This window comes from Ruditapes philippinarum, unplaced genomic scaffold (genome assembly GCF_026571515.1).
Source record: "Ruditapes philippinarum isolate M1 unplaced genomic scaffold, ASM2657151v2 ctg32_1_1_1_1, whole genome shotgun sequence".
Taxonomy (NCBI): Eukaryota; Metazoa; Mollusca; class Bivalvia; order Venerida; family Veneridae; genus Ruditapes; species Ruditapes philippinarum.
This window is the reverse complement of record NW_026860502.1, coordinates 1102501-1119972: the sequence shown is the minus strand read 5'-3', so window position 1 is coordinate 1119972 and position 17472 is coordinate 1102501. Positions and strand designations below refer to the sequence as shown.

General features: G+C 33.3%; 2 protein-coding genes, 1 long non-coding RNA gene and 2 pseudogenes across 3 annotated transcripts; 2 read left to right on the top strand and 3 right to left on the bottom strand.

Annotated features, from left to right (window-relative positions):
- Positions 1–784: 784 nt before the first annotated feature.
- On the bottom strand, positions 785–4140 carry LOC132760374 (uncharacterized). The gene is made up of 6 exons (XM_060752359.1): positions 3848–4140; positions 2876–3237; positions 2394–2607; positions 2077–2283; positions 1035–1348; positions 785–851 (listed from the first exon to the last, which is right to left on the bottom strand). Exons 2-5 carry the CDS (start codon positions 3227–3229, stop codon positions 1167–1169), a joined length of 957 nt encoding a protein of 318 aa, XP_060608342.1. The 5' UTR covers positions 3230–3237; positions 3848–4140; the 3' UTR covers positions 785–851; positions 1035–1166.
- LOC132760392 (U6 spliceosomal RNA) lies at positions 4096–4183 on the top strand (annotated as a pseudogene).
- Positions 4184–4580: 397 nt separating this feature from the next.
- On the bottom strand, positions 4581–5867 carry LOC132760361 (uncharacterized). The gene is made up of 2 exons (XR_009629838.1): positions 5435–5867; positions 4581–5200 (listed from the first exon to the last, which is right to left on the bottom strand). It is a non-coding gene; the product is annotated as an uncharacterized LOC132760361 (long non-coding RNA).
- A 5876-nt stretch (positions 5868–11743) lies between these two features.
- Positions 11744–12848, bottom strand: LOC132760384 (uncharacterized). Its single transcript, XM_060752370.1, has one exon. The coding sequence runs from the start codon at positions 12797–12799 to the stop codon at positions 11855–11857; it is 945 nt and encodes a 314-aa protein (XP_060608353.1). The 5' UTR covers positions 12800–12848; the 3' UTR covers positions 11744–11854.
- A 4447-nt stretch (positions 12849–17295) lies between these two features.
- LOC132760391 (U6 spliceosomal RNA) lies at positions 17296–17392 on the top strand (annotated as a pseudogene).
- Positions 17393–17472: the final 80 nt, after the last annotated feature.

Genomic DNA, 17472 nt, shown 5'->3' with positions numbered 1-17472 from the left:
TCCTCCGAACTCCACTCAAAAATACACTTGGACAGTCGTGACATGAAGATGCCATACAGCTGATGGGAATCCGTGGTACAGCAGGAAGAGAAACGCCGCATAAAATGCCAAATGTCAAGACGTACCTGAAGATCGGGCCATGCTGAAAACATTTTGTGGATGGTGCTCTCCCCACAACAGTCCCTGTCTACATACAGCACTTTTGGTGGCGAAAGACCTGCGTTGGCATAGCGACTGATCAGACCATTCACCATTGGTTTAACACCATGTCCCTCACCAGCTGTAATGACCGATATCAATACCTGTCCATCTTCGTTGCCAACATTTGTCGCCCACGCTGCAGTATTTGCACTTAAGCCCGCCAACTTCTGGGCTACCTAAAATCGAGTTAATTTCATGATATAAATTGCAATTTTATTTCTATCTAAACAATAAATAAAGGAATCATTCACATTTCATAATTACATTACTGTTTTATCTGTATTATGAATGTATATATTATTAAAAAAAATACCTTTTTGGTAGAATCCATCTTTAGAACATCACCAAAGGTGGAAGTGATGGCCGCCTTAACTTCATCAGCTCTCAACAACACGTTCTGACAGTAAACAAGCTGATACCAGGCATACTTTGGTGTCGGAGGCTGTGGCGGTGGCTCACCAAAGTAGGCAGTGGAGATCAAACCCTTAGAGATGGCATTCCTATAGGCCTCACAAGCAGACAGGTAGTGAATCGACTTCTGAAGCCAGGTCTCACTATGTTGTCCTTCCATTTTCCTCTGAAGCTTAGTGGGACTGTTCCTGAGTCCACGCTGCAGCAACATTGTAATTACCCTCATGTCACACGCATATCTGTAAAAAACATACATAATGATGACAATTCTTAGTCAATATATGTAAATAACATTTCGCATCATAGAAATCATTGTTAAACAGTTTTTGTATTAATATTGTTTAATAATTTAACATCAAACATACATCAATATAGGTAAAAATGGTCTTACTTAAAAAAAATGTATCAAAAGCTCATCTTACCTGTATGTTAAAATGGCTGGGAACTGGTAGCGATGACCAATATCAAGCTGGCTTAGGATAGTCTGGCTCCACCCAATATACTTCTTTCCGCAAGTAAGACACTCTAGATATTCTGTAACAAGATTGTAATAGTCACAGATATCTAGAACTTGTCTTACTCTTGGGTAGATACATCCAAAGTTGAAGATTGTCCGTCTTTAGCTCAATCTTCTTCTCCGCCGTACTTTTAGCCGGGTACCTAAACAGCGCCTTGGAAATCCAGGCATGGTCTGCTGATGCCAAAGTGTCACGCCAACCATCAGGCAGGGGATTTTCTAAAATCACGAAATATCATGTAAATGCTCAAAATAAAATATGTTTGTTCAAATATAGACTATTATATATTTTTGCAATAATATTAACTGTAATATAACACCTTGCGGTATGCCTTAAGATATAAATAATGATATCTGTACATGAAAATGGTTTCATTCCAGGAAAATTTAAGTTATAATCTTAACTCACAGTTAAATATCAATGATTAGTATGGCTGTTTGTTAGTTTACAACATCTTAAAATCTTTGTGTTAAAATTATCAGTGAGCTAAAGGTATTAATATGTAGAATATCAGATATAATGGATATAACATAGGGGTGAGTGCATGTCAACAGTAAAGCATAATTATATAAGAAAGTAAAGGCAATACACAATAAAGAAAAGAAAATATATATATTTTCTGCTAGACTACAAGAGATGCTACAACACCCAACACCACATGCTTACCATTCAAATTAGCATTGTCTGCATCCCTAATAATAATTAAAAGAATCAATTTTTAATCAACATATATTACCATTAGCAGATTTTAATTATCTTTCAACTAGGGAATAGCTCAAATCATTTAACTAACATACTAATTCAGTCGGTCAGTCTACCGAAGAAATGATATTGTGCGATAGAATGTTTATTTACAATTAAAATCAATAACTGGAAAGCATCCGGACAAAATCTTTCTTAATAAGAGTAAACGCAAAAGAAAATACAGTATAAAACATATACATACCTGGCTGCACTGATATATTTGACCTCAGCTGAGACAACGTCTTTACAGTTACCGGTTCTTTAATAGGAGATGACAACGCCTGAGTACACTTCTGGTCCTTTTCGGATGTTGACTGTTCGGGATCCAGTGTCGACTCCATTGACTTGCCGATTTCAACCAGTTCAGCATCTTCAATGTCAGAAGATGGCGAGGAAGATTTCACAGCGACTGAAAATGTACACAACATATCATTAAAAAAAATTTCAAAATGCTATAAAAATGTAAACAATTGCACATTTCAATAATATTTCAAATACCGGTATTAATTTGTTATTTACCTGATGTAGCAGAAACATTTGGTTTGACTTTAGATGGAGAAGCTATCTTTGACAAGCGTTTAGCTACAATGTGAGGTGGCAGGTTACTATCCACTAATTTGGCTGTTTTTACTGGAGAAATCTTCTTCTTTAACTTTGAAGCATGTCTTTCCTCTAATTCTCTGCATTTTTGCTGCAATGCACGCCTTCCAGCTGGGAAACTTTCCAAGTAGATCTGAATTAAACCAGAAATCACCTTTATTAACTCTCACAGAGAGTATAATCCATCAAAATAACTAAAAAACATGCATATTTTTTGCAAAACACAATTCCGGAAGTAGCTTTTTACTATAAGTATGACTAAATAAGGAAAATATCATTGTCATCACACACTGGCTGTGATGAGTTTAATTTATAGTTGACATATAGTGGGGGCTGAAATCTAAAGGAAAACAATAACACATATAGTTTGTCTGTTACTATATGAATAAAGTATTAATTACCTTTAGTTGCTTTTTGGTGTCTCCTAGTGGTGTGTCAGGGTAGGAGCCCTCTCTCATGGAACTCGCCACTATGAATGTCACATAACCAATGTCGTTTTCCGCAAGCCAGTGAAAAGTTTGTCCACAATACTTGCCAAGTTGGAACTTGTACTGACCTCTTATGTCAAATAAACTTGGGTCATTGAGTCCTTGCTGCTTTAACTCCTGGACAGCATTGTTGTGTACCTCTTCCTGGCATAGGGCAGTTGGTCTTGAGCGTTTCGCGATAGCTTCAGCAACCCCCTTGGCCGTGTTTGAACACTTGAAGATGACCTCCCCAGTGCCTGTCATATTTACTCTAGGTACCTTGTTCATATTCAAACCTGCCAATAGATGATTTAGTGTGAATTTTCAGGATCACACATAGATGTAATGCATAAATTGATGATATAATCCGGTATAATTTGACCAGATATTTTACACACTTAAACAATACTGTAGAGGAGTTATTTATCAATAAATATGTCTTAGTGCTTTAATTCTACTTTCACTTTCGATTTTCCTGCACAGGCCTATTCCAGCAGTTTATGACACACGAGCTATTAATTTTTTATTTATTTTAACATATAATTATACTACAAGTATAGCAAATTGCACAAGAAATGGAAATGAACTTACTTTGAAATAAAACTGCAAAATGTCAACAGTTTTCGCGGAATTATTTGCAAATTCCAATTTCCAGTATAATAATCCGTATATAAGTAAATAAATCCTTGCAGACGTTTAATATAATTATATCACAATGAATAAAAGCAGAAACAATATAAAAATGCACTGAACAAGTGATTTTGAATGGTTTGAAAATATTGCCGATTTGACCTAGATGAAGAAAAACATGGAATATAGCGGGAAAATTGAGCGTCGGTTTGAGACATGTAACGGCCTTATAAGGCAAAAGCAGGTACTTGAGACGGTCGATATGAAAAGACAAACCTATATCGGAGAATCGATAATTGATGAAGTATGTCAAATTGAGTTAATTATGTTGATTGCGCCAAAAATATAATCCGAGTCATTCTGTGTAGAATTCAAGATGGCGGAAACTTGAGACTGAAAATGATGCTTGGAGAAGTGGTCACGTGGTGAAGTTGGAGGTGTTTAGCGATTGGTTAAAAACATGGGAAAGATGGAACTCTTGGATCGAAACATGGAACGTTTGACCAATGAGATGAGTGGATTGTTCCAAGTTTCTTGGACTTTTTACCTCGAAGATCAGCTTGTCGCCTGCGCAAGGATGACACGCAAATTCGTGAAGCGTTCCATATTTTTTTCACCTTATTATTATTGTAATATATTATTTTCCTTTCATTGTGCTTACTGGCGACCGTGTAATGACAGGCATATCAACTCAGGCAACTCTGCGAGCAGTCGGCATTCTCTTTAGCATACACCTGAAAGAAAGTGAAGATAAATGCCATGCTATATTAGCGGATTAGTTAATGTATGAATAGGCATATAAAGCACACCACATGTGATTACATAAACAAACCAGACAGAAACAGACGTAATTTCTACAACAGTACTCTAGTGATAATTATGCCATTTTGCTATTCAGTTCAACACTGATAATGGTCTAGATGTAATTTATTAATCCCTTATTACAGGGACATCAGAAATAAGTCTATAGACTCATTGTTTGTTCCACTGCACGGAAATCTTTAGTAAATTTTTTTTTGTTTTTCATAAAATTTTATTTCATATATATATGTACAAATAAAAACCCCATGTGTAAAGCACAAGGGGACATGACCATTTATAAGAGAATTAATATTAAACACTTAACGCGCTCGCACTTATCATAAAAAGTAATTCACTAAATGTTCACACAATTCACTAAATGTTCACACAATTCACTGAAAGTTCATAGTCCATGATGTTTCCAATGTCCATGATGATCGAAATGTTCATAGTCCATAGTGATAATAAACACTTGTGCGAGAAAACAATACAAATATATAAATTAATAATTAATTAATGGTCATGTTTACAATAAAACACAGAAAGATCTATTGGAGTTGTTTATGTATTTTTTGAAAAAGAAACTCCGGTAACATGATCGCAACACCCCGCGAAGTATGTCGGAACAAAAACATTCATCCCGGGAAATTGCGAAAATGAACAGGAGATTTTAAAATCTAAAAACATCTTTATCAAAACAAAGTGATAAGAATCAAAATCAAAAATAAATTACTGATTCACATAGTTCATGTAGTTTTCCGTTTTAAACAAACTCCAATCTTAATAAAGAAGACATAATTTCCACATAAAAAGACACTGTTCTTTAACCTGAAACGAAACAAACAGACTAAATATACTGCATTCAAGAAATAAAATATATGATTCTAAATGCGTGAAATGAAACAATGATTCCAGACTGGATTACATAAAATATGACTTGTGTTTGATAATGATCTTATAATGATTGAAATGAAGCAATGATTCCCGAAACTGGGTTACATTAATTCATGAAAAGTGATTGAAATGGAAAAGACTCATGTATGATACAAAATATATACATACCAACTATATATGAAAAAACAAAGTACTGTTCCGTTATACTACCCAATTATACACCTGAAATATATACAATAATAGACTGAAATATATGTTTTACAGAAATTTAGTATAGTGCTCAGTATATAGGTTTTTGTTAAAAGATACATCATCCGCGTTTAAAGTGCAAATATCATGTTGACTCCAACAATTAATAAAATCTAAAGACGACAATCTTTTAAAATCTAAGATAATTCTTAATCTTAACAATGAGAAAAATTTATCCAAAGTAACTCGTTTAGTTGCACTTCTCTTATTATACACTTTTTGAGATCTAAAGAACCAAATAACATGCCTTGAAATTGAGAGAATAACCATACACGTATAAGTTAGTTCTTTACTTAGATAAGGTAAATCAAAAAAGCGGAAAGTTTTTTCTGAAAATGTTAATTTATTATTACTAATAGACCTTTCTATCTTAAACGGACTTCGTAAACGTACTTCTTAATACGGAATAATTTGGGGGATTTTCTCAAAACATAAATGCGCGGAAATAAGGTAAAATGAGCAGTACGCTAAAACTGTGATGCAGCGATTTCAACATATCAACATATAAAAGATGGAGCCAATATAACCATAATTTATATAAAGACAAAAAAAGAAGAAGTAAAACAAGTTTCTTAATTCATAGACTTTATTGTAGTGCTAATTTTTCAACCAAAGTCCAACATGCCATTAAATTTTGAGTGTTGTGAAAGGAGGGCTATAGATAAATGTCATCACTGCTGTCACTGCTGACGCAAAGTTCACAGAGTACTTTTGGATTTTTTTTGAAAGGGGGGGGGGTTCCGGTAGAGAGCCTGATTTTCTCATATTTGATTTACAAGGGAACGCCATTCCCCCTGCGATGAGCCGGCCGATTACGTTCACCTGCCACAGCATTCGAAACAGCCGGCACTGGGTGTTGAACTTGGTCTTGAACTGCTCTCTTATCGTTATTGTTGTCAACCTGTAATTCTTTCTGACGTAGATCGTCTGCGGGCTGTGGAGCTCTATTACTTTCCCTAACATCATCTTCGTATGTATATTTGTGTAAATTTGTTACTAAAGTAAGTATAAAATGTAGTAACTCTTCAGTGTGAAATTGCACGAAATTCTTGAGCGTTAGAATTACGCAATAATAGTACATATGCTATACCGGCTAACACTAAAATAGCACGCCACCAGATTCATGTTAATTTTCATAAAAAAATTGGAAATGTATTTAAAAGTAAATTAATGTGAGATGAACATATAAAGTAATTTACATATTGCAATTGGTACTTATAATCCACGAAAATAACCAAAATGTGGTCAACATATGCAAAAGCAGCCCTTTTAATACTGCAAAATCAGTGTAACATGTAAAATATAACTTGGATCTTGAATGTTTTTACCTTTCTTAAAAGTTTAGTCCATTTTTCTCAATATTGATTTTCTAGAAATATTTTGGCTCATCTGGAGACGTGCAACTTTTAACCCTAGGTCCTCAAATGTTGCCGACTTTCTTACAATAATACCCTAGAGTGTAAAAACCTGTCCATTGCTATTATACGTGTGTTGTTAAAATTCTTGTTATGTTTGACAACAATTGTGCAACTTTTCTCTGCAACACTATACTGTTTGCATTGTATTTAGATTTTCAGAATGAACTCTAGCTGGCGAAGCCTACTTTTAGTATCACTTCCTGCAGCTTTAGTTCAATCCCTGCAATATGCTTCAGAATATATCAGCCATGCACGGTCATGTTTAGTTGCCGTAATGATGCCACCTCTACATTCTGTACTAGATGTTCGCAACCGTTTATTTTCAAATGATTCGATTATATATTCCGAAATTTTCTCAAAAAAATATGTACAATATCTATAGTCTAACTTGTAAAGCATCATTTACATTAATAGATATTTAACATATATAAACGTAGGAATTACAGTTGCCACAAACTGTCTACAGTAAATATAACTTTATTGTTTATTATGGATATGTTGTTACCCAACCCTTAATTGTAACACTTGCCACCATAGTCAATGTGTGCACCGCGTATGGACATGTTGAAATTCGTACATTTATTCGTGCATTCTATACAATATTTGTTAGTTACATTACTTGGCCAACAATAGATAAATGGTTTAGTAAACGTGGTGACTGGGATAAACTGTATCCCCCATTTGGTGCAAAAGATGGAACATCACACGAATTATTACGACCAATGGATAAGCCACAACAACAATTCTATTCTTGATACTGTCACTTCCACGCTTTATTGTGAATTCAGATGGCGACCTTTGTTTAATTCTTACACTCGAAATTTCGTTAAATTCCATCTTAAGCGTTATATACTACATATTATACATATGATGACATTTACGTTTAGTCCTGCTTCCACACCATGTACCAACACTTACTAGTATATCATGAAAACATCGCTTTTTGGTCATTGGTTGAAAAATTAACACTACAATAAAGTATATGTTTGTTTGTTTTTATTGGGTCTTTATATGAATTATGGTAACATTGTATCCATTTTTAATTTGTTGATGGTTGATAGAAATACTATAACTAGCAATATACATGTAAAAACCCGATGTATTACAGTTTTAGTTTATTTTTTTTATCATTTATGTTTTGAGAAAATCCCCAATTTATTCCGTATTACGAAGTCTGTTTACGAAGTTCGTTTAATATAGAAAGGTCTAATAAGCTTTAACAGATACAAAACAACCATATTAATTGGACGAAAGAAGTTACATTCTATGAATAAATGGGATGTAGTTTCAATTTGTTTGCAAAAGAAGCAATATTTGGTTTTCGATACAGATTTTACGAAAGATTTATAATTTACTGTTACCGCATCATGAGCCATTTTAAAACAAATATTTCTGTGACATGGATCAACTGCATTAGAGTGAATGTTTTTAAAAACATTTTTGAAGTTAATACTTGGAAAATTTCTAATACATTTAACAACACTATCTTTATCTAATAAAAATCTGTATATAACACTAGAAGGAAATTTAACGTCAAATGAAATATTCGGAAAGATATTCAAAAGAAATTTAAACGCTTTCATACAATGTTGATAAAAGATAGGAACAAATTCACTTTTAGGATAGTTATTTTTAGCTAAATCACTATTAAAGGCCCTGAGATCTAAACCTATCCAATATTTTGCGAAAAAACACCAGACTGCATCATGGTTATTAATAATTTTCTGACAATGAGTAATTAACAAAGAATACCATTTAAGTTTAATGTTAGGAATATTGAGACCACCTCTCGATAAGGTAAATATAACGTTTTTCTTGAAATAGGTTCAAAAAATGAGCTCCACAGAAATCTAAAAACAGTTTTTTGAAAAATAGTAATGTAATGATCTGGAATTACACCAGCCATTAAATAATAAAGAATATTAGAAAATGCTAACGAGTTTATAACAGTACTTTTACCTTTATAAGAAATGTTTTTATTGGTGTGCATATTTAAAACTTTAGAAAACTTCATATATATATTGTACCAAATATCATCATCACTTAAATTGTAACCAAATTTATAACCTAATAACTTATTATGTTGTACCCATGATATGCCAAAAGGATGATCCGACCTATTTTTTCCATTTCCCTAAATACATGCCGTTCGATTTTCTGTAATTAATTTTAGACCCAGAAATTCTTTCGTATAATTTAACGGTTTCAAAGAAAAGACGCATAGATTTATTATCAGTTAAAACAGCCGTATAGTCATCTGCATATAAAGACATTTTACATTCATAGGATCCTCCAGGAACAATAACACCTTTAATGTTGTTATCATTTTGAACTTTAAGGGCGAAGGGCTCAATACATAGAACATACAAAAGAGGAGATAACGAACACCCTTGTCTAATTGATCTCGACAACTTAAATGGAATAGATATATGGTTATTAACAATTACAGAAGATTCAATATCATTATACAAGGTACGTATCCAATTGATAATTATATCACTAAAACCAAACGCTTTTAAAGTTTTAAACATATAATCCCACGAAACACGGTCAAAAGCTTTTTCCTGATCAAGATTTATAAAACAAGCAGACAACTGTTTTTGCTCTACATAATCAAAAATATTTCTAATTAAATGAACATTATCGAAAATAGAACGACCTTTAATTGAACAGGTTTGATAAATACCAACTATTTTAGGCATAACTAAAGAAATACGATTAGCTAACAATTTAGATACTATTTTCCTATCAACATTTAAAAGGGATATGGGTCTATAATTTTTCATATTCGAAGGGTTATTTTTATCTTTACATAAAAGAGTAATGTATGATAATTTTTGAGAAGAAGTCATTTCACCCGATTCATATATGGTATCAAATAAACGAACAAAAATGTCACCAAATAAATGAAAAAATTTAATATAAAAAAAGGACGATAACCCATCACTGCCAGGCGAGTGCGTATGGTCCATTTCTTTAAGAGTTTTCAAAATTTCTTCTTTTGTAATAGGCCTAGATAAAAATGTATTGTCATCACTACTTACCTGTGGTAAATCATTATGGAATAAGGGACATAACTCCTCATCAATAGGTTCAGAGGAGTATAAATTCATATAAAATTCTCGAAAACTATTTAAAATATCATCTGTATTATCATAAAGAAATACCATTACTTTCAATATTTATAAATACTTTTATCAAAATTGTGTTTTTGTTCAAGGCTACAGAAATAAGATGTAGGATTTTCATTACAATTCATCATTTTAACTTTACTTCTTAATTTAGATCCCACTAACATTTCACTCTAAATTTGCTTTATTTTTAAAAGTAAATTTTGTTTTTCCTCAATATTCTCTAAGTTTTGATATGTTTTTCGAAATTTTTTAAGTCTAGTATACAGTTCTTTATTTTTATGTTTAGAATAATCAATACAAAATTCTTTTATTTTTAGTTTCATATCATCCCACCAATCAACAGTAATTTCATTAGTTCTAGATATAATATGCCAAAAATATTCAAAACCAAACATAAAGTCCTCATCGTCCAAAATAGAATTATTAAATTTCCAGTAAGATTTACCAAAAGAAATAATGTTATTTGTATTAAGTTGTAAATATATAAAATCATGATCAGATAAAGTGCACGGTAATATATCACATTCTTTTACATTATTAAGAAGAAGGGAACTTATATATATTCTATCTAATCTACATCCAACAAAACCATTAAAACATTTTCTGTACCAAGTAATTGCCCTTTTTTTAGGGAAACATTTTCTGTAACAATCTACTAATTTGAATTCATTAATAACTGTTGAAAAAACCTTTGACCCACGTTGACCTTTATCTAAATTACCCCCAATTTTATCCAATTTGGTATCAAAAACAAAATTCATGTCCCCTAATAAAATTAAGTGTTTAGACGTTACTAAATGAAATTTTAGAGATTCAAAAAATATATTTCGTTCCGATTCATCGGTAGGAGAATAAATATTAAAAATTCGAAATGACGTGTCAAAATAATTTATGTCTGCGTATATAAATCTACCATCAAAATCAGTCTCAAACTTTTCACATTTTAAAAAAGAATTTACTAAAATAATTGCAACTCCATTTCTTCTTTTAAAACCATAACTCCACAAAATTCTATTATTAAACCCTATGTTTTCTTCACATAATTTAGCGTTATAAAATGAATCTATGAAAGTTTCTTGAATACATAAAACATCGACTTTGTTACTTGATATAAAATCTTTTACATACATTTGTCTTTCTTTCGATTTAAATCCATTTATATTTATAGAATATATATTTAAATTAGCCATAATTGTAAAAGGTTAAAAATAAAGCAAAAAGTAAACGACTATCAATGTGTGTAATGACTACGACATGTATATCTAAGTTTACTCGAAAAAGGTAGAACACGGAACAGCAAAGTAAAGTATGTACACTAATTACATCTATAAGTTCAAAGTTCATACATACATAAAAGTTCAAAGTTGAGTGTATCGGCAACTCGTAAACTTTATCTGGTAACAAATATAATATAGATTTTTGAAGCCAAATACAGCGATAGCGAGTGTATATAAAGTTTAAATATCGGTGTAGTAAATTAAACAAAAGGAAGCTATATAGGCAGTTTATCAGTAAAAGTTTAAAGTTCATATAAAAGGTCAGAGTTGAAAAATTTATAAACTGAGTGTATTTAAACTCTAAATATCGGCGAAATAAATTATAGATAGACAGCGTGTTTATCTCCAGGTCAGGGTTCAAATGAAAGGTTAAAGTTAAAACATAAGATTTATCGGCTTTTTTAAGTAACAAAAATGTTATTACAAACGACATGACAATAAAAACATAACTGAGTTTCTTTATACATGTAGTATAAATACGTAAGATTATAAAATCCATGACTTATAGTTTTAAGCAACATTTTGTACAATATTATCTGGTGTGTCTATCGGAGTTAGACCATCCAGCACAGAAAAAGAATTACTTGTTGTCACCGGAGGAACACGGCCAGACTTAGGCGATGACTCCCGGGAACCCCAAGATCCTCTGCGTTTTTGCGGGGGAAAAACCTTCCTAAAAGAATCCTCACCTGTTGCAATTTCTCTTTTTTCTCCCCTAGTCTCAAGATCCATATCATCTTCTTGTTCGTCATCCTCGTCGTCGTTTTCCATATCACTATCACTATCAAAATTCGCAGAAATGTCCGTCTTGGAACCATCCTCCTCATCTTCATTCCGTACCTTTTCATTATTTGTGACATCCTTTGGAGTTGTCTCGCCTTTCTCCCCAATGTCTGTCACATCTGGGTTAGCCGGGGTGCTCTTCTCCTGAAAATTTCTCTTTGTAACGTTAGCAAATGAACCGTGAATACAATTTCTTTGAAGATGCCCTACTTGGGAACATCTGAGGCAAAGTGGAGGTCTCCCAAAGATTGTAATCAATATCGCCAGACCATCCTCAAATTTAAGCAGATGGGGAATAGACTGACGCTCAACCTCCGTTACTTCTAAAGTAACTTCCCTTATACCATTAACTATCTTCACTCCTTTATTAAAAAAGGACAATCTCTTTATGTCAATAATTTTTCCATAACTACCCAGAAATTCGTGTATAACTGCATCATTGATGTAAATAGGCATCCAATGAAGACGTAACTTTACAATCTGCTTCCCCAGTGCAACTAAATGCACTGGGTTCCCATTATAATAAAGAGATTTACCTCTAAGAAGGTTGACATTGCCAGCTTCGAAGAAGGTCAACACGTATCCATAATCTCCTGGTCTACCCGTACTAATCGACTCAACATCTTTCTCAGCAATTCCCGCTTCGCTCAACAACTTAAAAAGATCTACCATGCTGAGCCCTCTTGCCGTCACCTTCACTGTCCGGTCGACTGCACCTGCATTAAAATGCTTCTTCGATATTGAATGTAAATTAAAAACAATAGCTGCCATCTTTAACTTAGGCGAAAGATTTACTTCGTGACATTGAAGTGAAACCAGAGTTGGTCTGATTGTCGTTTTTCAGACATTAATATATGGCCACTATATTGACTAGTGAGCGGGTTAATAGTATTCACGTGAAGTTTGCATCCTCTAAGCAATATTTCAGTCCGTCTTTTCTATGTAGCTAAAATGTGGCACTCAGCATCTTATAGGCTTAAACTTACCGAAAAATGACATTTTATTGGTGTTAAGCTAGTGCACTGACGAATCTGTGACGTTTACACGCCGTCTATTGAATGCGATGCATGCTGCCTATTTGATCTCTTGATGAGGATGATGAAATATATATGCGGTTAATACGCAGACGTGTCAACTAAGTCTACTAAATAGCTATTTAAAAGTGAATATTAAACTAAATTGACCTTAACATTAAAGGAGGGCACGCAATCTTCGAGGTTTCGGTTCCAAGTTTAAAAAACGCAAAAAAGGCAAAAAAGGAAGGGTAGGGGAGGCGAAAAAAAGATTCGAACCTGGCCCCTTACTACGACCATTAAGGGCCCATAACGATTCCATCTCGCCTATTCGTTAGCAATTTAGCTATAAGAAACTATTAGACTGAAATGGCCCAAAAATGACCAAATTCTCGAGGGTGGCCTGTAAAAATTGAATACAACTTTGTCATTTATGGGCCGATTTTAATGAAATTTGGGGAATATGTTTGCAATAAATTGTTTCAAATAGTGGACTAAAAATTTTGGCCAAATATTGACAAAAACCTCCAAAATACTTTATCTAAATTAAATGAGTTTTTTCCAAATTTACCAAATAAGCTGTCCTCTATTAATAGCTACTAAAAGTTTCTAACTGTAAAAAATTGTTAAATTATCACATTTAATATGTCTGCTTTACGATCAAGAAAGAAAAAAACAATAACATGTTATACAATGCCAGAATAATATCAAAAATTACAATCACATATATAGAAATGATTAAATGGAGACATAAGTGGAATAATGGTCTAAATAGTGTCTGTATTTCATTTGAATTCATTTTAGTAGTTTATTCTTGGTCAAAAGGCAGTGACAGAACAATTTTGAATGTTTGTAGAAAATAAATATACAAATGTACTCCTAGCTGGGACTTGAACCCAGACCTTTTCTCCAAAGAGAAATGTTCTACATTAAAACTACCAGGAGAGAATATTTCTACAAACAAGTTGAATCTAATTAATTGCCCTGCCTTTAACACATAGAAGATGATATATAAAATGAATTCACTTCTTCCCTTCATTAGAAGAAATTTGTCAATTTGAAAGTGGAAATAAATACTATTAAATAGCCAAATATAATGGAATAACTGTTTTTTGCATTTTTACAATAAATAAAGGAATCATTCACATTTCATAATTACATTGATGTTTTATCTGTACTATGAATGTATATATTATTAAAAAAAATACCTTTTTGGTAGAATCCATCTTTAGAACATCACCAAAGGTGGAAGTGATGGCCGCCTTAACTTCATCAGCTCTCAACAACACGTTCTGACAGTAAACAAGCTGATACCAGGCATACTTTGGTGTCGGAGGCTGTGGCGGTGGCTCACCAAAGTAGGCAGTGGAGATCAAACCCTTAGAGATGGCATTCCTATAGGCCTCACAAGCAGACAGGTAGTGAATCGACTTCTGAAGCCAGGTCTCACTATGTTGTCCTTCCATTTTCCTCTGAAGCTTAGTGGGACTGTTCCTGAGTCCACGCTGCAGCAACATTGTAATTACCCTCATGTCACACGCATAATATCTGTAAAAACATATATGAGCCGTGTCACGACAAAACCAACAAAATGGGTTTGCGACCAGCATGGATCCAGACCAGCCTGCAAATCCGCGCAATCTGATCAGGATCCATGCTGTTCGCTATCAGTTTCTCTACTTGTTATAGGGTTTGTAAGGGAACAGCATGGGTCCTGATCAGACTGCGCGGATGCGCAGGCTGGTCTGGATCCATGCTGGTCGCAAACCCATATTGTTGGTTTTGTCATGACGCGGCTCATATAATGATGACAACTTTTAGAATATATATATAAATAACATTTCGCATCATAGAAATCATTGTTAAACAGTTTTTGTACTTATATCGTTTAAAATAATTTAACATCAAACATACATTAATATAGGTAACATAACATAGGGGTGAGTGCACGTCAACAGTAAAGCATAATTATATAAGAAAGTAAAGGCGATACACAATAAAGAAAAGATAATATATATATTTTCTGCTAGACTACAAGATATGCTACAACACCCAACACCACATGCTTACCATTCAAATTAGCATTGTCTGCATCCCTAATAATAATTAAAAGAATCAATTTTTAATCAACATATATTACCATTAGCAGCTTTTAATTATCTTTCCACTAGGGAATAGCTCAAATCATTTAATTAACATACTGATTCAGTCGGTCAGTCTACCGAAGAAATGATATTGTGCCATAGAATGTTTATTTACAATTAAAATCAATAACTGGAAAGCATCCGGACAAAATCTTTCTTAATAAGAGTAAACGCAAAAGAAAATACAGTATAAAACATATACATACCTGGCTGCACTGAAATATTTGACCTCAGCTGAGACAACGTCTTTACAGTTACCGGTTCTTTAAGAGGAGATGACAATGGCTGAGTACACTTTTGGTCCTTTTCCGATGTTGACTGTTTGAGATCCAGTGTCGACTCCATTGACTTACCGATATCAACTAGTTCATCATCTTCAATGTCAGAAGATGGCGAGGAAGATATTTCACAGCGACTGAAACTGTACACAACATATCAGTAAAAAAAATTTAAATGCTATAGAGATGAACACAATTGCACATTTCAATAATATTTCACATACCGGTATTAATTTGTTATTTACCTGATGTAGCAGAAACATTTGTTTTGACTTTAGATGGAATAGCTATCTTAGACAAGCGTTTAGCTACAATGTGAGGTGGCAGGTTACTATCAAGTAATTTGGCTGTTTTTCTTTACTGGAGAATTCTTCTTTAACTTTGAAGCATGTCTTTCCTCTAATGCTCTGCATTTTTGTTGCAATGCACGCCTTCCAGCTGGGAAACTTTCCAAGTAGATCTGAATTAAACCAGAAATCACCTTCATTAACTCTCACAGAGAGTATAATCCATCAAAATAACTAAAAAACATGCATATTTTGCAAAACATAATTCCGGAAGGAGCTTTTTACTAAAAGTATGACCAAATAAGGAAAATATCATTGTCATCACACTCTGACTGTGGTGAGTTTTATTTATTGTTGACATAAAAAAAATATAGTGGGGGCTGAAATCTAAAGGAAAACAATAACACATACAGTTTGTCTGTTACTATATGAATAAAGTAATAATTACCTTTAGTTGCTTTTTGGTGTCTCCTAGTGGTGTGTCGGGGTAGGCACCCTCTCTCATGGAACTCTTCAGCAACCCCTTGGCCATGTTTGAACACTTGAAGATGACCTCCCCAGTGCCTGTCATATTTACTCTAGGTACCTTGTTCATATTCAAACCTGCCAATAGATGATTTAGTGTGAATTTTCAGGATCACACATAGATGTAATGCATAAATTGATGATATAATCCGGTATAATTTGACCAGATATTTTACACACTTAAACAATAGAGGAGTTATTTATCAATAAATATGTCTTAGTGCTTTAATTCTACTTTCACTTTCGATTTTCCTGCACAGGCCTATTCCAGCAGTATATGACACACGAGCTATTAAATTTCTATTTATTTTAACATAATTATACTACAAGTATAGCAAATTGCACAAGAAATGGAAAATAAACTTACTTTGAAATAAAACTGCAAAATGTCAACAGTTTTCGCGGAATTATTTGCAAATTCCAATTTCCAGTATAATAATCCGTATATAAGTAAATAAATCCTTGCAGACGTTTAATATAATTATATCACAATGAATAAAAGCAGAAACAATATAAAAATTCACTGAACAAGTGATTTTGAATGGTTTGAAAATATTGCCGATTTGACCTAGATGAAGTAAAACATGGAATATAGCGGGAAAATTGAGCGTCGGTTTGAGACATGTAACGGCCTTATAAGGCAAAAGCAGGTACTTGAGACGGTCGATATGAAAAGACAAACCTATATCTGAGAATCGATAATTGATGAAGTATGTCGAATTGAGTTAATTATGTTGATTGCGCCAAAAATATAATCCGAGACATTCTGTGTAGAATTCAAGATGGCGGATACTTGGGACTGAAAATGATGCTGGGAGAAGTGGTCACGTGGTGTAGTTGGAGGTGTTAAATGATTGGTTAAAAACATGGGAAAGATGGAACTCTTGGATCGAAACATGGAACGTTTGACCAATGAGATGATTGGATTGTTCCAAGTTTCTTGGACTTTTTACCTCGAAGATCAGCTTGTCGCCTGCGCAAGGATGACACGCAAATTCGTGAAGCGTTCCATATTTTTTTCACATTATTATTATTATTGTAATATATTATTTTCCTTTCATTGTGCTTACTGGCGACCGTGTAATGACAGGCATATCA